Source organism: Gymnogyps californianus, chromosome 11 (genome assembly GCF_018139145.2).
Source record: "Gymnogyps californianus isolate 813 chromosome 11, ASM1813914v2, whole genome shotgun sequence".
NCBI classification, from domain to species: domain Eukaryota; kingdom Metazoa; phylum Chordata; class Aves; order Accipitriformes; family Cathartidae; genus Gymnogyps; species Gymnogyps californianus.
This window is the reverse complement of record NC_059481.1, coordinates 12,605,871-12,630,049: the sequence shown is the minus strand read 5'-3', so window position 1 is coordinate 12,630,049 and position 24,179 is coordinate 12,605,871. Positions and strand designations below refer to the sequence as shown.

Here is a 24,179-nt window from a genome sequence, read left to right as displayed (position 1 = left end):
ACAGCACGTCGTCATTTCTCATTTTTGCAGGAAACTACATTTCCCTCCAATAAAAATTGCCTTGGAGCTAAACATATGGTTATAATGAAAAATAATATTATTTTTTAGAATTAATAGTGTCATGTAAAATCCAAGTCTTAATCCTCAGTCTGAAAAAGTGCTCGCTTATTACAGCATTAATAATTTACTGATATTAAAAATGGAAAAAAAGGGTGGAATGACTGTTTACAAAACACATTGTTTTCAAGCAGTAAGAAAATAAATGATTTAATAGTTTAGGGCTAAACCTGTACAACAAATACCTTCCCTACACCTCAGATGAAGGATATTTCCAGTATTTAAATCTTTTGTGCCAATTTCACTAGAATAAATTATCAAGTGTTGCAGACTTTTAGAATCTAGCTTCAAAAATAGCAAAAGTAAATGTAAAATGCTGCTAATTAACCTTTTCACAGCAAAATGAGATACATCCATTTAGTAGTGCAAAACTTCCCAAGTTGAGAGTTTCAGTGCCTACAGCTATTTTGATTATCTGAAACTTGGAAAATTCCACCTAGGACCAGAGCCTCCTGTCTCTCCAAATTCTTCCATAATGCAAAAGTCTTTAAATATATTACTTTGTTCTTTGGTATTTGTTACTATCCTATTTTGTGTTTTCATTTAGTAAAGAGCTGGTGTTTTGGTGTCTTGCCCCAGCATCATTGCTGATTAAATTTCCTTCCCCCTTTCCTGGGTAGAATTAGTGATCATAGTTGACATAAAATTAGTTACGTCATTTCTATAGAAGACTTTTTCTTCTGTTTTTCTAAGGAAAACAGGAGTGCATATTCACGTACCTTTTCTGTGCATAAGAAATTGAATGATTCATTATCTGAATTGTGTTCTGAAGAACTTCAATTCCAGGCACATTTCATGTGCTATTATGGCTTATCACCTGTATAACCTGGCTACAGGCAGCTGCAAAGATGGCATAAATATAACATGGCACTGTGTGCTGGACTTACTCAGTTAAAGGGGCCAAAAATACATCTAAGACAGAACCTGTTCTTTTTTATATGAAGTATTCCCTCACCCTCAAGGTCTAGCTGTTTTGCTCTGCATATTGTACTGTCTCCAGCCGTTCCTGTGGCAGCTTTTCTGGTCCCTGAAACAGGCTTGACAGAAGGAATAGCAGATCCGTATTCTGGCGACACACTGAATCTAAGAACTGCCTTCCTGTTCTTTCAGGATAATTTAGAATTATACATTGTTGACAAACATTACTAGAAGTTATTATTAAATGCTCATAGAATGATCATAATGACATTCTCGGTGCTGAAAACAGTATTACCTGTTTAAATATAAAGTAAAATGCATTTTTAATAGTGAAAATGTTCTCAGATGTAGCTAATAACCGAATTATTTAAAATAAGTAAAATTCAGAAAGTGGACGCATAAGAAAGAAGGTGGCTGCAGTATTGCAGAGCTAGAATGTATACTTATGGTCCTCTGGCATAGGAGCAAATAGTTTTAAATGGTATGAAGTTTTGGACAGTAAAATTTTCTTTCACACAGTTAAGAGAGTATGTATGTCATTCATAAACACTGCAATCTCTATTGCAAGAGATAGACAGACTTCTTTTCCCAGTCTAAGTAGTTATGTAAAATGTAGGGCAAGCACTACCCAACTGAATATGGTTTAGTTCGATTTCCAAATCAGATCTGCTACTTGGTGCAGGAACAGCTGAAGCCAGACATCTAAATATATCAATTACAGCATCTACAAGAACACAAGCAGGCAGTACGTAATTCCTTTCAAAGTACAAAATGCAAGAAGCTGCTAAGAAAATCATACTAACCCCTTGCTGCACCACAGAGTGGGAATTGATAGAAACCATCTGGCTCACTCTTTCTTCCTTCAAAACACTACTGGACATATATTTATATGATAGGGTCTCTCAAATTGTTCTGGTTTGCTGCTGACAAATAATTTAGATTTAATTGAACTTTCAAAATCTGTACTAGACCAAACACTGAAACATAAACTAATAGGAGGAGAAAATTAAAAAACCCTCAAAATCAAAAACAATCTAATAATTTTATCCAATTCTGATAAATAAATCAGGATTTTTGTACCTGATGTTTCTCCTGTCTTGCTCAGTATATGGATCAAAATGTGTGTCAATTATCCAACAATCTGTGGTTTTTTTTTCCAAATAGCTTAATAGCTTCTTGTCTTAATTTTGCCTAACGTCATTAATTTACTTCTAGTTACACACTGTTTTTACCAGTCTAAAACTTTTGTCTAAGATGAAAGCCTGACTTTAGGGAAATCAATAGAATATTTGCCATTACACACAGGCAGCACTTTGAAACCTCTCTCTATGTTTACAGGATCAGATATTTATAAATGTGTTACTGTCATCCAGTTAATCTTTAGTTGTCTTCTAGCTTTACAATTCCATATGAAAACTGAGAAAAACAGCAGCATCAGCAGCAGTGGAGAAAATTGTTCCTCTGATTCAGGACCAATTGCTATTACCAGAGCAAATATACTATGGGAGCGGCAGCCAAACTTCTCTTTTATTTTGTATTTATTTGTGTGATTTTTAATCTGCCTTTTTAAATTCAACTGAATTATCCAGTTTGAAAATCAGAGGGGTTTTTTGCAGTTTTGACTTCAAATGCTAGGATGTAGAGGAAATCAAGTGTTAACAATTTTGAGTTTGATGATACAAATATTCATGCACACACTTAGTTTTGCCCATGTGCATAATATCAGGAAGTCAGTGAGAAAACTATTGCAACTAGCGTCATGTATTTTCTAGAGTCCACAGCCTCTCAGTGCTTTGCTTTTCTCAAGTGTTACATACAAATAGTGTCCTAGCTTTTTAGTGAAAGCTACTTGTACCCTAAAAGTAGAAAGAAATAGTGCCCTAGCTTTTTAGTGAGAGATACTTGTACCCTAAAAGTAGAAAGAAGGACTCTAGAACTAAGGACTGCACACATTCCAGTGTGTTGTGATAGAATAGTATCATGGTATCTTCTGAAGAGAAGTTATCAGTCATAGCTAAAATGTAAAAGGTCATGGAATAAAGATAACAGTACTGAACAGTTAACAGAGCATAGGATTAGCCAAATTATATGAAAAGTTTCTTTAAACTTTTTTATTAACTTCAGCGCATTTTTATTATGTGTTATGGGTTTGTACACAACCCAGTTTCACGTTGCTTTTGTTCTAGTTTTTATATCCCCATGTGTGAATCAGTGCAGTTATGTTTATTTCAATTAAATTATCATTGTTTATATCAGCTAAAGATATATACAGGGGACATATAAAAGGGAAACTATGAGGTTAGAAAGCTGCCTTGGGTTGTTATCCACTGTTGCTTTGCATTATCACCAATAACTCCACCTACAGGCTAGTTTAAAAGGAGGATTTTCATATATATCTAATGCTGCTTAACTCCACCTTTAGTTACTGAAACATTCTTAGAAACCTAGCCCTTAGTGACTTAGAAGATCAAGTCTCTTAAAAAGATTCTTTAAACATTTTGACCGCAATTGCCCTAACACAATTAAATTAAATTTTAAAATGTTAGTAAAATAAGTATGCCATAACAGTCGTCTCTCGGTTAACCAGAGGAAAGTATTTAAAATGTGATAGAAACTACTTCACTTTCTTTACCAACTAAGGAAAGTTTCTTGTGGTCCTGAACTGCGTAAGGAAGGATGCAAGCTGTCCTGTGCCTGTAAACTGCAGTAGTTTTCTTGGCTCTCAGAGCACACAGGTACTGCTATATCACTATATGGTGACTGTTTATAATAAAGTTATCTGTGACCAGTCTATTAAAGGATTTAATATCTTAAGTTCAGATCCATCCTGGCAGGCATATTATTATATTGGCAGAATTCCACATTTCCATCTCTGACAATAATCAAACAACCTGTTTGATAGGCTACAGTGCAGTGCACTGGCATAAGCATAAAGACATACTTTTCTCTTGATCGTGAGACAAATGGAAGATTTCATACCACTCAAGCATTTGATAACAGCTTCAGACAGGGGCCTTTGGGAATGCTTTGCTTTTCAATTTCTCTGCTACAATTCGCATAATTCTTATTTTGCTTTTATATGTATTGGTGTCATGAAGTTTTGATGAGCTCCATAGAAGTAATACATAAGCAATCTGTAGCAGAATATATGGACCCCTTTAAAATCTGGACAACAGCTGGTCTATGATTTGTAGATGTTTGAAAACATACATTTCAGCTAATGGTCTTAAACAAGGACCTTGTTCAAGCAGGGAAGAGTAAAATGTTCTCTGTAAGGAAGCAGAGTAACATGGTAGACATTTCTTCCATAGGTTCATAGAGCTAGAGGACTCAGATAAAGGTTGGTGGATTTTTAATATTAGACTATGGGCTGGGTAGCAGAAGCTATATGTGCAAATAAAGTGTTTGCAGCTCTTACATTTTTATTTTGTGGAGGATTTGCATTCAGCTTGTATAATTTTGTGATTGGCAGACTCAGTTTGCAGGCCTTTTTTGATTCTGCATTGTATTTATGATCATTTCTACTCCTTATAGTACTGTTCTCTCCTAGTGTTTGTAACATAAAAGTAAAAGAAAAGTTACTGTGTAACACTGAACTCAGCAAGAAATTTTAGAACTGCCTTGAAGACCATAAAGTTACAACAGCACGGAGCTTGGCTGTACCCATAGTGGTATGTTCTAAAATATATACAAAAAACCTATTCTGGGTAAAGAATTTGCTATGCTTTTTGCTCTGAATGAAACAATTATGGCTATTCTAAGCACTTAAAATGGTGAAGAAACCTCTTCTTTCTTTGCATAAAATATTTGTGACTTCAGCTGTATTGCAACAAGAAGCTGGAGAAAAGGTACCAAAGTTGACTGAGAAGACAATTGTTTTTTACCACACAAAACAAAACAAAGTGCTTCTGTTGTTCTTAACTTGTTTTTTTGTGCCACCTTAATTCCTCCATGACTATCAATGTATTCTTGATTCATATGTGAATGCAAATGTTATATGGTAGAAAAAAATTTCAAAAATAGATTCTATTTCTACTATTAAATATATATTCAGTATAAATAATGCAATCAGTTTCTACTCAGTATAGAAATGTGGATCTGTGATTTTAATGTAGCTCCCAAAAACTTAGAATAAATTTCCATTTATATCTTTCATACAGAAATATATATTTGCAAATATATTTGAAAAGTAATAGCTAACTGTTTTTCAAGTTGAATATCCTAAATTGGGTATATTCTGGTGTATTGTGCTCTTAAGCCTGTATCTTGAGTAGAATAAATAGAGATAGGAACATTACTCCTAGATAGATGTTGGTAAGATACAGATAAGTCATTCTGACTTGAAAGTCAAGAAGAGATTAATGGTGGAACAGGAATTTCATTTTTCTGTATGCCCAGTCTGTATTATCAATGTTATGAAACCATATCTTAAAGTAAAAGCACATGGATTTGCAGAAGCAATAGTTATTATTTGGCATCTTTTAAAATTAACTCCTCAAGCCATTGATAGGCATCAGTAACAAAACTCTTACTGATTTCAGTAGAGCCAGGCTTTTACAAACAGCATATATTTGTCTCTTTCCTAATATGGGTCTTTCAACCCTTGAGCAAACTTTTCCTAATGAATCACAGGGTTAGATAGCTTTTCCACTAGTCAGTAACTTAACTTCTCCACAGCTGTGCAATATTTTTTACTTTCAACAGCAACTATTTAGACTATTAATGCTAGTTCTCTATAGTTCATCAGTAAGTCAATATGAATAGAACAGCCATATTTTGACTGTATGTTGAAAAGAGAGCTAATGCTGTACTTCTCAACGATTACTTTCTCATGTTGATTACATCTCTGTGTTGTTGAGAATGTATTTCAATCAAATACCATGCACACAGAGAAGGAAATTTTTTTTCATGTAGAAATCTATGTTAATGAAATAAATATGGCACAGTCTGACAGGGCTCAAATCAGACTTTTTTGTACAATACCACCTGTGAGGTAAATTGCAGCACATATGATTACAATAGACGATGTATATATAATTCTTTAGGGATCCACTAACAGAAGCTAGCTCGGGATGCAGCTGCCAGATAGCTGTTAAGAGGAAAACAAAGAAAGAAACCATCCCACTGTGAGAGGTCTGGAGCCGGAAAAGAGTAAACTCATGAAATGGGAGCTATAACTAGCAATTCTACTTTGCTAAGCTGAGTTCAACTGAAAGTACCCATAACTGCATTGTTGAAGTATGAACAAGTAGACAATATAATAAGTTGTGCTCCAAAATCTTCAATATTTACAGTGCTGTATACAGGCAGAAATATCCTGCATTCTCCTGCATCACCTACAAAGTGGTGATCACCTACATTCTAGTTTTGGAATTCACGTAGTTAATTGTTTGGGGAAATATGCATGATTATTTTCATGTGCAATTTGTACAAAACTAATGTTTGTTAAATTTTTTCATATATGGATAAGGATAGCCCAAACAAAATGGTATGGTCACAGACAGAAAAAAGTGAACAGCTAATGTGAAGAGGGAGAAGTGGAAAAAAGGTTTTTGTAATGGCAGTCATACATTTTAATTTAGCCCTAACAGGAAAAAAATTTGTGTATCTTATGGATACAAGATGACGACTTGCAAGTGATTAGGAGAAAGTTGGGAAATATGGGTTCTATTATTTATTTTGTCTCGCACAGTTGCATAACAGAGGCTACTTGTGCATTGTTGAAAATATCATCTGAAGTGATTTACAAATCTAAGTACCATATATATGCTATGGAGTTTAGGCTTAAGTATTGCTTTTTGAAATGTAACTTGAAATGTCCCTTGAGTACTTGTCAGCACTTTTAGAAAATTGTCTCTGGGATGTCTACATATCCTATCTGAAAAGGACAATGTACAGAATACCTATTCGTGTTTATGAAATATTTTGTTATATAAGAAGAAAAAGTAGGATTAGTATTTAGTCTTATTTTGGCAAAGATAGGTATTTATTACATTCCAAATGTTAAACAGTTCTGAATAATTTCTCCAATAATTTCTCACAATAATTACAATAAATATATCTTCTATCACTGGATCATTTTCTGCTGAAATGATATAGCCGTTGGAACTCATCACATTCTCTTAAATAATCTGGTTGGATCAGAGCTAGGCTCTTCAGCACCTTACTAAATTAGGGGGTTTATGCCTCATGTTATGTATCACCTGAAAAATTCTGCTTTTGGTCGAGTTTGGTCTAATGCTATTTTTATGATTTTGGTATAGACCGGTTTTGCTTCCAGTGTTCCTTCTGGATGAAAGTGCCATTTCAGAAATTCTCATTAAATCGTTCAGAACATGTCCTAGAATAATATGATTAAAATAAATAAATTCAAATTCAAAACACTGGACTACTTAGCTAAAAAAATTAACAGAGCATGATTTCCTTGAAAGGTGTGGTAATAGTTTCCTAGAAAGATGTGGTAATCTTCTTTTTTTTTCTTTAATTTTGTTGCATGACAGTTATATTCAGTAATATAGACTGAATTTCCCAAGTCACACAAAGATGCAGTCAGAAATGAAGGCATATTAAGTAATGTTAGTTTGGTATTTATAATCAAGTAGCCTGAGCACCAGTTGGCTAATTTGAACATTCTGATTGAAATTGCTGTATAATAATTTAAAAGAAAGAATGTTTTTATTAATAGCTGTATTATTTTCATTGTTCAACTTGAGGCGTTTAAAGGGACAAGTATAAGTGGCCTAGGACTCTTGCCACTTACTTTATAATTTGAGCAGACTCTCCTAAGGCTGCTCTCAAAATTCATGTAACATTTGGTTTCCTTTGAACTAATAAATATTAACTACAAACTCCAATACCAATTCACCCAAATATATGGCTGTTACACTGTTAGTCAGGTAGGAAAACATGCCAGACTTTTTGTCTTTTACAGTCTCAATAAGAAAACTTCCTTCCTGACTGCTGAAACAGATGCTCAGACAGAATGCTCAGCGCTCTAAAGCGTAGTACCAGTACTGTAGGGGTGGCAGGATGTAAGAGAGAGCGAGAGGCTCAAAACACCTGTGTAGTTGATTACCTTAGTAAGTGGGAGGAAGGAGCGCACAGGCAGCCCCTTGTAGCTGGCCAGCAGTGAGAAAGGAGGGTTCCTTACAGGGAAGAGGCTCTCCATATATTTCCCACTGTGGTTTTCACCATGTTTCTTATGTTGTCTCTTACCTGATGAGGTAGGTGGTAGTATTTATTTCCTGAGTGGATGAATGGTCTTTTTGGAATCATAATTTGGACATAAGGTATAAGAAAGTTTCTTTCTTTTTTCTGACTTGCATACAGTGTTTTAGAGTGCTCTGAAGAAGAATGTGCTTGCCCTGGAAATTATGTACCTTTTTATTTGATTTTGGTTTTCAGTCTTTGTTGGAAGTATTAACCAGGATCTCCATGCTCAGTAAAAAATGTAAAAGGTTCAATTAGAAGAATGGAGCTTACTTTAATGGGAAGAACGGCTTTTTGTCACCGGCTAGTTTGAAAATAGCCTCTTGAAGTTGTATCCAATTTAGTTTTTGATTAGTAACGACATTTTTATGCAGAGTACTGTTTGAGTATTTGTCATGCTTGCGGTACATATGTTGTTGGAGATGTTCTTAGTACATGGCAGAGATTTCTTTTTGTACTATGTTGTAGCACGGTATTGGTAAGATGGTGCTAAACTAATACAAGCAACAGTGCTGGGTGGGAAATTCAATTGGGATGAATCTCACTTGGGCACAGGTATTTGTCCCTGTCCTTATGTAAAGGTAGTATTACAATTTTTTGCTGTAGCATTGAAAAGTGATATGGCTGTGATGACTTCAAGGCTTCTCAGGTGCAGTTTCCCCACATAAGCAAACATAAAAGACTGCTGCTGAGGAAGATCTTGTACTGGCCTTTCCCACAGCGTAAATCTGTCTCTTGTTGTAAGGTGGCCCTAACAAGCAAGTCTTGTTATTTGAATCATTATGTGCTGGATTTACATAGCTGGTTCCCTAAATCCTTGTAAAATCTCACCGATAAGCACTGAAGAACTGCTTGGATTTCTTTGTATCATCTAGCACATTATGTGCAGTCCCTAAGCTGCATAGGCTCTTCCAAAGGAAATAAATTAGCATGATGGAATTAAGTTGCTTTTGCTGGTGAAAGTTGCACTTTCCAATTGTACTAGTGCTGGCTGCAGTCTCTAGGATTCAGTTAGCCTTTCTATTTTACTTCAGAGTTTCTGTCAGGGAGTACAACTCTTGTTTTCACAAGGTCTTTGCCACAGAAGCTACACAAGCACTGGGTGGAATCAGTCCATTCCTCACTCTGTGCCGCCTTCTTCCCTTGACTTAGCTAGATCCATGTTTTCTCCCAAATCCATCTGCTTAGTGGTTAGCTAGAGAGCCTGAACATTGCCACCCTTAGAGTTCATGTAGACCGCTCAAAGGGCACATCTATCATCATAATGCAATATTGTGCACGTGTTATGCAAGAAGCCAGAAAGCTCTTGTAGTGAGCATTTCCACACACCTGACAAGCATCTAAAACTTCACATGTGCCACTACATTGCTTACAGCTGTGCATACAAACAGCCCACAGAACTATGGCACCAGTTCACCTGAGCAGCTCTGGGACTACAGCACAGATTCACATGCAACCTTTTCAAAATTTGATGTTGATTGTGATTTCCCCGCCCCCCCCAATATCTTCAGCTCTAGATAATATGTATGTTCACCTATAATAATGTCTGTCTTTAACAATCATAAATCATACCTGGTTTTTTTTTTGGTGTAAACGGTTACTTCCGATTGAAATATCAAATCCCACTTGACATTTAAAGGTCATCATAAAAACTTATAAAATTAGCACAGGTTATTAATGAAAATATGCTTCTTGTTAGCAGGTGATTTTTTTTCTGTTTTGAAATAACCTCCTAGTTAGAGAAATATCAAAATTCCAACGTATCAAAATGGCCAAGGACAAGTCTGATCAGCTTCTTTTTATAGTCTATAGCACCTCCCAGTGTCTATTAACACGTTTAAAAGAAAGCAAGCCAGCTTACCAAAAATGGAAGTAAGGTAAGGCATGTATGCTATTAAAGGCTGAAGTACTAACGCTAGGAAACTCCTTCAAAAAAACCCACAGGTAATGGGTGTATTCAAAAAGTATTTTGATTGAAGTGATGGAGATGAGTGGTGTTTGTTACTCCCTGTTGAAGTTATTGTGGTTATAAATGCTGTGAAATAGTCATGTTTTCTGTGTTTTCATTTATAGTTTTGCATTGATCTATCAATGTTCTGACTGTGCTTAATTTTGAAAGATTGCATACTGAAGGAAAATTTCAGTGTTTTTAACAGAATATCTAGACTTTTTAATTATTTCATTCTGGTTTTGAATTGTCAGATTCCCACTATAACTTTAAAAGAGCAAATGCTCATTTGGAATAAATTGACATAGCTTTGCTGATGTTAACTGGGATTTACCTGTCTGATTGTCTGATTCAGCCTGTTTAGAATATTGTAATCTTCTGTTGATAAACTGTGCAGGTACTAGATTCATGTCATAGGCAGTGTGTGAATACTGAAAAAAAAAAAATCCCCTTATAATTTAATCCTCATTTTGTTCTCTGTTTCAAAAGCTAAATGACAGTCAAGAGAGCGTATTGATTGCATTGGTATTTTTATTGCTTTTTTGGTGTGTTTTCATGAAGTTGTGGGCCACATCTGTGAACATCCACTTCCAACTTTTCAGCACCAATTGTTACAAAGAATTTTTTCCATTTGTATAAATGATGTCATGTGTTATGAAAGTTTTAAAGTGTGACAAGCCAGTGCTATGATTGTTAACCTCTATTATGTTATTGCCATAGGAATTTTCAGTTAACTTTTTCTTAATAATGTTTCTAAATTACATACACCAGAAGGCTAACTTGACCTTTCCGTCAGCTCATATCCAGAATTAAAAATAAAGTCAAAGGTCAAAAAAGACAATTGAAGTACTGTTGCCAAATATAGTCATAGACAGTCAATTATGCAATGAAAGCAGTGTGCCACCCAAGAAGAGTAACAGCCTTCATTTGCCTAAACTTATTCTGTTTTGATGAGGAAAGTGTTCCAAAATATACTACTAGTTGATACATCTTGTAGTGTGGAACAGTGTAATTCTATGCTTTAGGATATCTTGGTCTTCCTGAGCTTTAAGGAAGATGGAAGGGAAAACCAGCTCTGTTCTGTACTCCAGGATCCTAGAAATCTAAAAAAATCACTTTCAGATACTCGAACAATACATAAAGCTGGAAGCTGTGAAGGGAGATATCTGGATTTTGGTTTTGTTTTGCAAGACTGACTGTAGAAGGAATTAAATTTTCTACCAAATTCTATTTGCCTGTGTGGAAAATTGCTTCCTTAAGATTCATCTGAGCTCTGTGTTTTTCTGTCTAGCTACTGACTTCAGTTATTTTAGTTAATATTCTGTTTGTTAGTCAATTAATATTCTACAACAAAAGCATTTAGTATGTATAACATTAACACACAAATCTTTTGTAGGTTTCAAAGTTTTTTCACTAATAATTTTTAAAGCTCTTTACAGAATAATTCTTTTTCACAGAGGCACAGAGAGTTTGAAGAATTTTCCCAAAGTCTGTAAGCAAATTGCTTAAAAGTTTGGATTAGCCTCAAGTCTCTTGAGTCTCAGGTCAGGGCCACTTCAGCACATTTTCTTCAGGATGGAGCAACAACATGCTTAATGATACAATACTGAATTTTTTGTACATTCAGAAATTATAAACAATGGGGGGAAAAAAGCTGTGGGGGAGAAGGGGCTGCAATTTATCTCTTTAAATGTATCCTGTAACTGCTTCTGCAGTTGGCTGCTAAACTTGATTGATGGTTCCATAAAAATGTAACATTTCTCATTTCTGATAATTCTCAATATTGAGAGATTCAGAAAAACTGCCAAGTCACAGCTGAATTACAAAGGTGTATCAAGGTCAAATGAATCAGTTGAAGCACAATGTGTATAGATTCAGCTTAGATGTTTTTCACTGCTCATACTGATTTTAGCTCATACCCCAGTTTTGAAGCACACACAGACAGACATAGCCCTGTTGGTGTATGTTAGCTTGTGAAGCTGCTGCCTGTGCCTGAGTCCAGAGGTTTGATTCTCCCCTTACAGAGCTCATGCAATCATTTTGTGTTCAGAGTGAGAAGAACGTGAGTATAAACTACTATTGTTCTGACTACACATATTTTTCAGCTGGTAACTACCACGGAATAGACAAGGTGATGAAGATTCAGGAGGTAAATTCAGAAGTGATGAACAGTTTTAATTGTGTTTTGTGGCACCCCTGTCATACTGTGTCAGTTGAGCACTGATCTGGACATTGATACGTGAGATCTGAAGAATCTTGCTGCAACGGTTCAAGACTTTACTCCCTCCTTTCTTCTCCTCACTTCCCCCAAAGGGTACTTTTACTGAAAAAGTCAATAGAAGCTGTAAGACAGGCATAACTCAGCTGCTTCTGTTATCTGCATCTTTGCTAAAACCCATCGTCATCAGCCGTTGATGATGAAAAGCTGGGATTTGTGATAAGGTACAGGCTAAGGTATAGGCATAGAGTCTCTTCTGCTGGTTGAAACTTGAGGGGTGGTATCTACCACCAGTGCTAGACAAAGAGCTAGAGGGAGAGCAGGGAAATCTGTTATATTTAGATCTGATTAATCACTGTAGGAGAGAAAGTCATCCTTGGCACTGTAGGCTAAGTTTTGAGAGGATACACATATATTGCCATTTGAATTAAATCTCTTTCTGTTATAATTGAAAAGATTAGCAGAGTACTAATGTGAAGCAAAAGCATTTTCACATTAGTGAAGGTTTGTCTTCTCCTGATGCCAACATATTGGTTGAACCAACCTCTTGAAAAATCAAGAATGCAGTTGCAAAGACAGACTTTCTGTTTGGTTGGAACACACATAAACCTTAACGGAATCTGGTACGTCAATACCTGCCTTGAAATATCTGATTTTCAGATACTGAATCTTCTTGCTCCTCTATCTAATATGTATTTAAGCAACAGAAATAAATTTTATATGGTGGCACAGCATACACATTCCAACATTTGTTTTACCCTAAGAAGCATATATAAAATGTTATTGGAAATAATTTTGATTTCTAAACAAGCTTGAGTATTTAACCACTAAGATGCATATAAAGTGTATTTTGTCATCAGTTAGAGTTTAGGTTTGAACAAAACTGAGTTAGAGTTCATCTAATGCTGCTGAAAACTATGACTTGTTGGATTTTGATCAAAATAGAAGTAGTTTTCCAAAATAAAAATTTTAATCACGATTTCAGCCATTTTGTGCCAAGATCTCACTAGACTGTCTTTTCTTTTTTTTTTTTTTTTTTTTTACTTTTTTTGCTTGGCTTTATCCACTGAAAAGAAGAGGAAATAGGCATTTTCTGGGTTTAGAGCACACATGGAATATGATAGGATCAGACATCTTAGGATTCAGGTTCCGGGAAGGCTTTTCTAGTAACTAAGAGACCCTTTGAAGTCTTTAAAATGAGATTCCAAAGGCAACAGAGCGTGGAAAGTCCTAAAGCATCATCCAGTTGTAGTTGTAAATCCTCTTGGACAGAGTCAAAATAAACTCTGATTTTTGCTGCCTTTTTTTCTGAACAAAATCAAATAAAATCTGGCAAAATTCATAAACACAAACTGAAATGAAAGGAGGAGTAAGCAGTAATAAGGAGAGATGTATTTTCTGTCAAAGATAAAGAGTTAACAAATTGCCATATTATCTCCAAGATTTGTTCAGTCACTCTCACTTTTTACAATCATGAATTCAAAAAGTCTGTTTTGTGTGCCCACTTGGATTATTTTACATGAACAAGATACAACATTTATTTTTCAATAAAAAGCATATAGTTCAGGCTTGGACAAAGTATAATAAGTGATTGTCAAAGAGAAAAATTTTTATGAATAATGACAGATTTTTCTGGGTGACCTCATGTCTTGGCTGCTTCCTAATTCTTGCTTTAGTTTTTCAGTATGTGACTCTCAGTTCTCACTCTGCCTTTTAGTTTTCAGAATGAAAGCAAAGCATCAGGTGCAAAGTGATTTCTTCTGCTTAGTGGAGATCACTGTCCTCTGATTTGCTTAGTTTACTCTTATCACCTTTATGTCCACCAGAAGGCTCTACTGCTTTCTGAAATGTGCACAGAATAATATTCTTCAGATACCTAACAAGGTCATCACTGTTGTAAACAGGATTCAACAATTTGCTTTCACTGAAACAGTGTACACGTATTTCTTGGACTAAGCAGTTAACTTCTAATGCGTTTTGAAACAAGTGAATGATAAATACAGATTAATTACAATTGGTGAGTGAGGATTTGGTTCAGTATTTAATTTTGTCATGGAATTTCAATCCACATTTATAGAGTGGCTTTTGAATTAAAATCTTAGGAAATTGTAAAACTTCCATTATTTTTGCTGTTACTTTCATAGGATGTGTATATATATTTTATTCTGTAACTTACTAGAGAAGTTTGAAATATCAAGACCCTAATTCCTCACCGTCTTGGCATTCTTACATTTATAGTCTCGACTGATGAGAGAAGCTCTGTGAATTTTGGCACTTGCCAAAGTTATGATGAAGTTATTCTACAGACATTTCTCAATGTGAAGATTGCTCTTCACATTATTCATGCTTCAAAATTCATGGGCTGAAAACAAGTAGTTGACTCTCTGCAAAACTGTCAGTGCAGCTTCCTTTATGAAGCTGTTATGATAGTTAAAAATATGAATTTTTTCTTGTTTTCATTTTAGTAGCACATGTTAGTGATTCAAAAGGGAAAAGGGTTCCTTTTATTTATTATGTAAGGGGAAAATTAGGATAAAATAAGAAGACACTTCTCGGAACAACAGTTTTTGTACCCATTGATTAATTTGACTGCAACTGTTCTGGGATTCCATCCTAAGAAACAGGTCTGATTTACATTTTACTAACTTTCAGAACTGGAAATCACAGAACAAGAATATTTGAACGCCCAGATTAATACATCTTTGTAATGGGTATGATTTTAAAATTATGCTTTTCAGAGACGCTGGATAAAAATAGCCTGTTTAGTCTTCTAATGTTAAAAATTTTGCTTAGGGAAAGTGTATTAGTCCAGGTGGGGTTTTTTTGGTTTTTTGTTTTGTTTTTTTTCCCCCTCATATTATTTTCTTTATGGGTATTTTAGTAGAGAGCCATAAACACATCTTCAAAAAGGCTTCTTACATATTCTGTTGAATAGAGGGTATGACAAAAAAGAAGTTTTTCATAATACTAATTTTTTTAGTTTCTCAGAAAATCCAAGTTATCAGTGTTCACATTTTTCCAGTCCTCTTTGTCTATATTTTCCTATTCTACTTCTCCAACAAAAGCATTTGGATCTTGTTTCCTAGTATACAGTAGATAAATTACAAGAGACTTAAACTTAAGATGGTGGGAGACTTCCCATATACTTCAGTTAAATTTAGTGGAGACAGTTCTTCATAGCGCACATCAGTTACCAGATAAACCATTCAAGTATTGATTGTTTTTTCTCCTGATACTCATTGCATTTACCAGAAAAAGAATTCAAAATTTTTTTCACTGCAATATAAATGTAAGGGTTTAACGACTCAAGGTTGCCTTTCTGTAATTTGTAATAGTTACCATCACTAAATATTCATAAAATGTTCAGAAAACTACAAGAAAATGGATTGCCTTTAGCACAAGATGATCTGATATTCTCTAATGGTTTCACTACAGAACATTTCAGGGTGTCATTAGTGTGCTTCAGCAGCATGGGATCCTGCAGAGAATTGAGAACCTTTACTTGAATTTGAAATAATGCTGAATTACTAACAAAGTTTTTACTTAAGCATCATGGAACTAAAAAAACCAAATTTGTGTAATTGTTCAGCTCTATATGCTGTCATAATCTCTTTAAAGTGTTTGTAAATAATACCAGAAAAAAATTGGGTACTGTGGATATTCACTTATCTGCAAAAACTTAGAAGAAACTCTTTCAACAGTCAGTAACAGTTTTTCCAGTGATTTTTATGGGAGCAACATTTCACTTCAAAACTAGCCCTATGGATCTGTATTGTAGCAATGTCCTCCTGAAATTCAATGGGAGTCGTCTTGAATATGGACCAAATAATTTATTTGGCTGCTGGCCATGTGTTGTCTTTCAGAGGAATATGGTTATTCACTACGTAATAGTGTAGGAAGAAAGGAGACATATGGAAACAAATTTTAAAAGAAACAGTAACATTAGTCAATGAAGTTTTAGCCACGCAAGTTGCCAAGCACTTATTGTAGTCATGAAGTAACAAGAAATAAATTATGAAGCCCACTAGCCAGGCGCTTAGCATGCAAAAGTGCTGTTCTTATAGAAAATAAGCAGTCAACTTCAGTTGAAAGCTGAATGGCACTAACAGTTTTTGAAGTTTGATTTATTGATTTCTTTTGCTGCTGCTGTTATAAAAAGCACAATAATACGTACAACCTACGTTAAAACTGTATTTAATAGCATCCTTGGAAATATATTTGTCCTTTCAGTTGACTATAAACACTAGACCAGCATGTCTCTGGCCCCTTTTCCTTATAATTTTGTTTTGAAATATGCAATATAATCCCATGTATTTTCCTGTTGTACCTTAATAAAGTGATGTCTTTTCAAGTAGATGTCATGTTTCTCTAAATAAACAATATATTTGTAATAACATGAAAGCCAAAGTGGCAAAAATAGTGACTGTAAAATTGATGCCTTCAGGTGTAAATGGAAGATATATAGGTATTTGTGTGAAAAATTCAGATTAGTACAATTCTTTTGCCAGTTTAAAAATTGTATTTGGTACAGCTTTGCAAAATATTATATGTCCATTCTCTCTAGATGAGTCATGTTTTTGGAAGAAAGGGGAGAGAATATTTTTTTCAGCATCATGATCATTGTAATAATGAACTGCAGAAACTATAATAGATTTTGTTCCTGGCTTGGCAAACTATCTAAAAGATTTTGCAAGAGAGTTTACATAATTCTTTCCATTGAACTTTCTAGTATTGCATATGTTTTAATTGTTAACTCAAACACACCAAACTTTAAAGTAGTTTGTGGACTATATAAATGTGATTTAATGTTTTATAAGTATTTTATGAGCAGAGTTTGTGGTTATACATTTTCATACTTACAACCTTAATTCACTTGTTAAAATAGGCTCTCTGTTTGCTAATAGTTACCAGCTGTAACTAATACATTAGCAGATCTACAATGTAGTATTTAAAATGACGCATTTCAAAATCAATAACAAATGTCCTGCTGTAGGATTAATTGGAAAACTTGCCTTATACAATGGTCAGTACACTATACAAAACTCTTTTGAAATTACGATAAATCAAGGAATAGGAAACAATGATGTGTAAATTTCTAAAAACTTAGAAATAGGAAAAGCAAAAATATTACTTACTGTAGTTGTTGTTTGCTTCTCTTGTCCCTTTTACTTTGCCTCGCTTATCAATCCTCATATACCACTGAGTTCGACAGAAAAGTCTTCTCACTCTTACATCCCCCCCTTCCATATAATCATAGCTTCTGGTATGTCGCTCAGGGCTGGAACAGTTCACATTTGTAGCCATTTGCTCTGGAGTCATGTCATTGCAAGCTAAAGATATAGTGCCCATTAGAAAGATAATGTAAAAGTATGATCTGTAGAGCAAAATTGGCAGGATCCATGTCAGTATCCATTTGTGCATTATAGTGCAGTGTTCTGGGTGTTCATGAACAACATAATGAAAATTAAATCTCAAGTAGACTGTTGCTCTTAGGTCACCGACCTGCCTTCTGTCTTTACGAGTTACAGATTCATTTAAATGAGATTGTTCCCTCTTCTAGAATTCTGATCGTTATTCCTTAATAGTTAATGGCGAAATAGAAGAGCTTCTTAAATATCTCTTCAGTCAGAATATCCTTTAAAGACACAAGTTATAAAAACCTTTGTTGTTGTGACCTTCTGTACTACTTGAATTTGCTGCTTGCACTGAAAGTAAAAGATCTGTGAGAAAAGGTGCATGTATAAGTCTTTATGCTCAGTTGTTACAAACGTGCAAGGATACATTATGCTACTGAAAAGTACCATACATAGATGTATGACATGCTAAGCTGATTTTTAAAAATATACAAATGTATATACAATAGATATCTCTCTCACAACTTTTTACATAAACAGACATTTAAACTGATTGTAAACGTAGTTCTGTCTTCAGTTTTAAGTCCTTCCAAAAATCCCCTATTGATTCAGTTGAACTACTTTCTCATGCATGGTAAAATTCTGCTGATTACTTCATATCTATATATTCACTATTAGCACAATATATCAGATAACTTTTCTCTAGTTCAAATTCCAAAACAGACCTCATAGTCTTAGCCCTGTATTTTTATTCCTACCCTTTTCAGTTTATTAATAGAAATAGTTTTCTTAATGCTTTTTTAGCATCTAGCATATACAAATGAAGATAAAAGTTATTAGCTATTAGAAACTGTTGAATGTTCTTGTAAAGGACGGATAACTTACTTGTTCCTGTTGATAAGAGCTGGATACCCATGTACTCCATTTCTGTTGTCTGCTTTTTGCAACATGAGACACTCTACTGTAGCTACAAACTTTCTCAGCTCAGAAAGACTCCACCAGAATTATAATTGTTTCCATAAATCAACACACTGGAGAGATGGTGTGTATGTGCTTATGCGTGCGCGTGCATGTGTGTGTTGAGCCTGTTGTTCCGTCCTTTTCGATAAATACCTTTGCTGACCTCACTTGGAAGCAATTAGAATTTAACCAGTCAGCTGTCAGTTGAATGCACGAACAAAAATAAAAGGAGACTTGCATTGTATCGTGTCCAATGGTCATCAGAGGGAGCTATGTACATAGTTTATACTTTAAGTTTCCAAGAATCTACTTTCTAAAAACATATATTCTGTGGTGTGTGGATAGAATTGCTTCACATGCTAGCTAGTGTTTCTGTGCTTTGATTTAGGTCAGTATTTTTCTGTCCTTAAAAAATTCGTCCTTCTCTCTTTTGTACTCACATGCTTATCTCAGTTTGCTTTCAAATCTCTTCTGCAGTTTGGTGGATTCATAGTCTGCTTAGTGCCTTTCTGATGGATATATGAAACATGTGGGTCCATTGTGTACTGTGGAGGAGGGTGTGCTGTGGCCATTATAGATCATGCAGTATATTTTTATATCATGGACTTGAAAAGAGGAACAACTGCACTGAGATTTTTATGTGATCATCCACTAGGTGAAAATGAGAATGCATATTTGGATGTTTCAAAGTCTGACATTCAAACACAACCTTTATCAGCATGAAGGAAAAATTACTATTAGGGAACAGCCTTCCTTAGCATATGTAGTTATTAGTTCTTGAAACTCACAACACAAGAATGAAAAGTGGCAGCAATGCAAGAAAAACCCTTCTACTGCGTACCAACCAATGGCTGACCAGCAGGCTTAAAATAGAATCAAAATAATGGGTACATATGCCTGGTTTTCTGCTTCTGTATGCTTATTTCCATCTTTGGCACCAGTCTGCTATCCAAAGTCCATGTTCCATTTCACCCTTAAATTCTGTTGAGTTTCTGGTAAATGTATTTGTAAAACATACTGAAGCAAAGTTTTCAATAGCTCCTTATCCTGTTTCATTTCCACGCTCTTGATGGGAATACACCTCAGACCCGTTACTAAATAATAGTAACAAGGAAAGTTTAGAATTAATCCACATATTAAGAATGGTTTACTTACCTTTAGTTGTCTATGCTTGATAATACAATGCAGTTTATCATTCCCTGCTTTTATCGCACCCCGACTCCTTCCTCTCTGTAGAAATGGATAACAGTTACTTAAAAATGAAGTAAACTGTAGAGGCAGTTAAAAATCATAGGGAGTACGTATGTGCCACCTTGTGGTGAGGGGGACATAAGTAAATTGGGGTTTTTCACTGGAGTGATCCAAAATGAGCATAAAGGTGTATGGCACCAGGCAACCTTGTATTACTCAGCCTTTCCTATACACAAACACAGAGAATGAGTAATTTCCTTCCTTAACATCCTCAACTTCCTTCTCAGTGCTCACTTGGATTAATCCCATTTGTCACTTGCTTCGCATTCTTTTTTTAACCGTTTTCACTCGAAGTCCAAAGTTGATCAACTTTTCTTGTCATTATCTCCATTTCAGAATATTGGGCTGTTCCCCATGTTCTGTGGCTCAGCCTAATTTTCCTAGTTCAACAAAAGGCTCGCTATATGCACCTTTACGATATGAAAGGTATGGCGCTTAGAGCTTTCAAAGGCTGGATGCCTGCAGTAGATACATGAAGAAGTGGCTTTCGTTAAGTTAACCCTTGTAAACTGTGATTACACCTATTTCCAGTTTGACTTGTGTCTTGTCAACCCATGACCACCATTCTGACAAGAAGTGGGGACTGAAGTGATTTATCCCAGTTGCGGGTTTTGCCAGTACATTTGCTGGATTTATATCAGTATGTTCTCTGATCCATTCCACAGTCTGAATTCAGAATGATAGCAATGAAAAAAATTTGTGGTATTCAAAAAGCTTATCTGTTGTGTATTATAAAGAAAGCAATCAAGGATAAAAGGTAATGTGTGTTTTACTCAGCAAAGTAGGATGCAAGTAGAAATGTTTTTGTAAATATTCTGGGTCTTTAATGTGCAATACCAACTTTCACTTTCGGATCTGTACTGTTTTTAATTTTTCTTTTTCCTTGCTAACTGATTGTTTCTAACGGTTAGTAACGGGAGAAAAAATACATATCTGAGGTTTCGGTTCCAAAAAGCTGGAGACACTCATGGTCCAGGCATAGGCATGTATTTCTCTTGGCTCTGAAAAAATAAATCAGTTGCTGTAAGTGTATTTTTTAAATGGTGCTTCAGTTCAGATCTTTATGAAGTTTTGTACTTAGAATAAATGAAAAGCAGTTTAAATAAGGCACTAGCTCTAAGTTTAGTCAGTGAACAATGCAGTTAATCTTTAATTACTGCTGATAACATTCATAGCCTCGCATTTTCTAATTATAGAATAACTTTTTTCCACAATGCTTTAACTGCAGTTTTATTTAATCACACAGTTTTATGTCTTGCTATACAACAAGTACCACTGCATATTTTTTAATGAAAGGATGCCATCTTGATCTGCATATGCAGGTCACGATTCTTTGCATAAATCTCTGATCCCCTGAATGATCCAACCCACTTCTGTTTAAACCCAGCATAACTAATATCTCTCTCAAATTGAACTGGTTTTGTTTTATGGAAGATTTAGCTTGACTGGCACTTCTTCCTCTATCTGCTTACAAACGTGCATGCCCAGGGCTTTGCAAATCCAATCCCAAGCAAGTCCTTAATGATATATAGAAATTGTCCACCTAAAATGCTAGTGATTTTGTGTTTCTTTTGGCAAGATTGAATTTGAAGAAATGTGTTAAGGTATCAGGACCACATGAAACATGAAAATGTGCAAAATGCACATGCTGTAAGCCATCCTTTAATATTTAAACCCACCCCTTTTACATTAACCCATGCATTGGTTCCTGCTTCCTAGTTGATAGACAGTTGTCCACAGCATTGCTACAGTGCACATGCTGAAAAGAAAAAAGTGGAAATGAATTGCAAGCACTTTGCTTCCAATTATGAAGATTGTGCCTAGGCCTCCAGTTCAAATAGAAACAGCTTAATAAAGTCTATTCCTTTTTCCATCACATAGGAAATTACTTTTTGTCCTTTTAGATGAAAACATGACTATACGGATCCATGCTTTCCTCATCTCCAGGCTGGCCTGTTGTACCGCCCAGGTTTGGCATTGGGTCATGAATGTGACTTTTAAAACAAAAAACTCCATTTTGTCCAGCTTGCCCTCAGGGCAACACATATCTGCTAAGAAGCTATCGTTCTGCTGCTCCTTGTTCCCTGATCCATTTCAAATTTGCTTTAGAATAGCTTCCAGAACTTTCAGAATTTAAGACAGTAGGAAGATAAAAATCTCTGTATCAGACTTTAAACCTAAGATGTTGGGTTTTAATGCCCTGTGGCAATAGCTAAAATGGGATTGGAAGGTCCTACGGAAAAAATTCCGCTGATGTGAAGATGCTAAATGTTCTCATGGTTAAATCTTATCCTTAGTTCCTGATCTCAGGAATCGGGATTAGATCAAGGTTGACTTTTGCTACATGCAAAAGATACAAGAAAAGCGCTACTGTTTGTGCAAATCTTCCGTCAACCTTGATATCTGAAAAACACTGCAACATGCATGCAAAATAAAGTCACTTAACAAGGCAGTAAAAACAAGAGAGATGACGAATATAGCACTTCAGTTTGGATTTATCTTTTCAGGTTGTAAACTTAAGTGTAAACTTAAGATTAAAAACCATAATTATGAATCCTTTGTCTGCCTGACTATAAGAATGTCTTTCTGAAGACATTTTCAATACATGAAGACATGTATTGAAAAGACAACAACAATTTTTTTCTAGCAATTTTCAAAACAGATCCCTTAAACATCATTCATTTCTTTGTTTCCTCCTATTCATCCAGATCATATTGAGCTGATTTAAATCTAGGAAATTTGGAATGGGATGCAGTAGATACTACTAAAAAAAAAAACCCAATCAAACTATATAACAACTTTTCCTTTTTTGTTAATTAGCTACAGCAAATGTTTTTTATAGAGCTTATTTTAGGGAAAACAAAGGCTGGGGAATACCTTAGCTCAGTCAGTAATAAACTTAAAAGGTAAAGCCATCCAGGCTTTTTTCACTAGGACAATGGAGTATCATGATACTGACTTTTGAAGGAGATGGATAGAATAAAAAAAGCATGCGATGGCAGTCAGATGAATCCTTCCTTTCTGAATGGAGTTTGCACAGTATAGGGTTATGATAGGTCTCCTTATTACTTATAGCTTGATAACCCTCAACTTCAGGGAATCCTACTTGTGATGACATCAGGACGCTCAGACTGTGATTATCATAACCTAAGATGTTGTCACAGAATTGAATTGTAACAGTACATTTTTGGTGGAGATAGAATTGATATGAGAAAATACTGAGGAGAACCATTTGGTTTATCTTATTTATTACCAGGTATGAAGCTCAGAGATCTCTCTTTCTGAAGTGATCCATACGTTTGATTTCTTCTGCCTGATTTTAAATATATTCTTTTAAAAAAAAAAAAAGTGTAGCATCTTTTTATATACACAATGGTTGGATAAGAATCAGCTTTAAAACCTAGATTTGTGGAACTTTGCTGAAGTATCTTCTTAAAAACTTGCAGAAAACTGTTGTTCCTATGACTTTACATGTAATCATTAAATTTTACCTTAGTAGCAATAAATATAAAATAAGGTACTCATGTTTAGCTTTTAACTCGGATTGTAGCTATACATAGGTATGAATATTGCATATAATTCAAGACTGGATTATGCAAATTACTTCTGTGGTTTTTTTCTTTTCAAGTGGTCAAACAAGCTAGGCATTTTTAACCCTTCACATAGGTCCATATATAGCATAACTATTAATGTAATTTACTTGGTGGTTAAACATTTTGTGGACCATATAAAAAATAATTTATGAATAACATCTAAAGCAGGAATAAAGCTATGTTGCCATGATAATATATATCCATTATTACACTGTCTATCTGCTGCTCTTTTAATCTGAAAAACAATTTTATTTCCTTCTAATTGGAGCCCACCTGAAGGCAGATTTTGGAGGACAGTTTTCAGCCTTTTTTTTTTTATAGTTTTGAAACTGTGCCTTCATTGATCTGCTTATACAACCTATATACCTCATTGAACAAAGGTTGATTGAGAATGGAAAATTATCCTCTTATTCAAATGCTTCTTTATATCTCTAATTAAAATCTAGTCATGGAAAAGAACTAGATTGTGCAAATTATATGGTCCTCTCTTTGATTTGCACCACAAGTTGCACTCCTTGATTAAACCACAATAAAGCTGAAATTATTAGTAGACTTCCAGTAACTACCTGTTGGCGTCTAGTTAGATGGCAGTGCACAAAGCACTGCATTTT

General features: G+C 34.9%; 1 protein-coding gene across 3 annotated transcripts in view; it reads right to left on the bottom strand.

The window, feature by feature from the left end:
• The window catches only part of FGF7 (fibroblast growth factor 7), a 30,831-nt gene extending 12,054 nt beyond the window's left edge, over positions 1 to 18,777 (bottom strand). The window contains exons 1-2 of one of the 3 annotated variants that reach the window (XM_050903170.1): positions 18,650 to 18,777; positions 17,546 to 17,740 (exon numbers count right to left, since the gene is read on the bottom strand). In XM_050903170.1, the coding sequence (XP_050759127.1) occupies positions 17,546 to 17,740; positions 18,650 to 18,689 (235 nt within the window). In that variant the 5' untranslated portion in view covers positions 18,690 to 18,777. Of the gene's footprint in view, positions 1 to 17,545; positions 18,131 to 18,649 lie in introns of all 3 variants that reach the window. The other 2 variants (XM_050903169.1, XM_050903168.1) reach the window with 2 other exon arrangements.
• Positions 18,778 to 24,179: the final 5,402 nt, after the last annotated feature.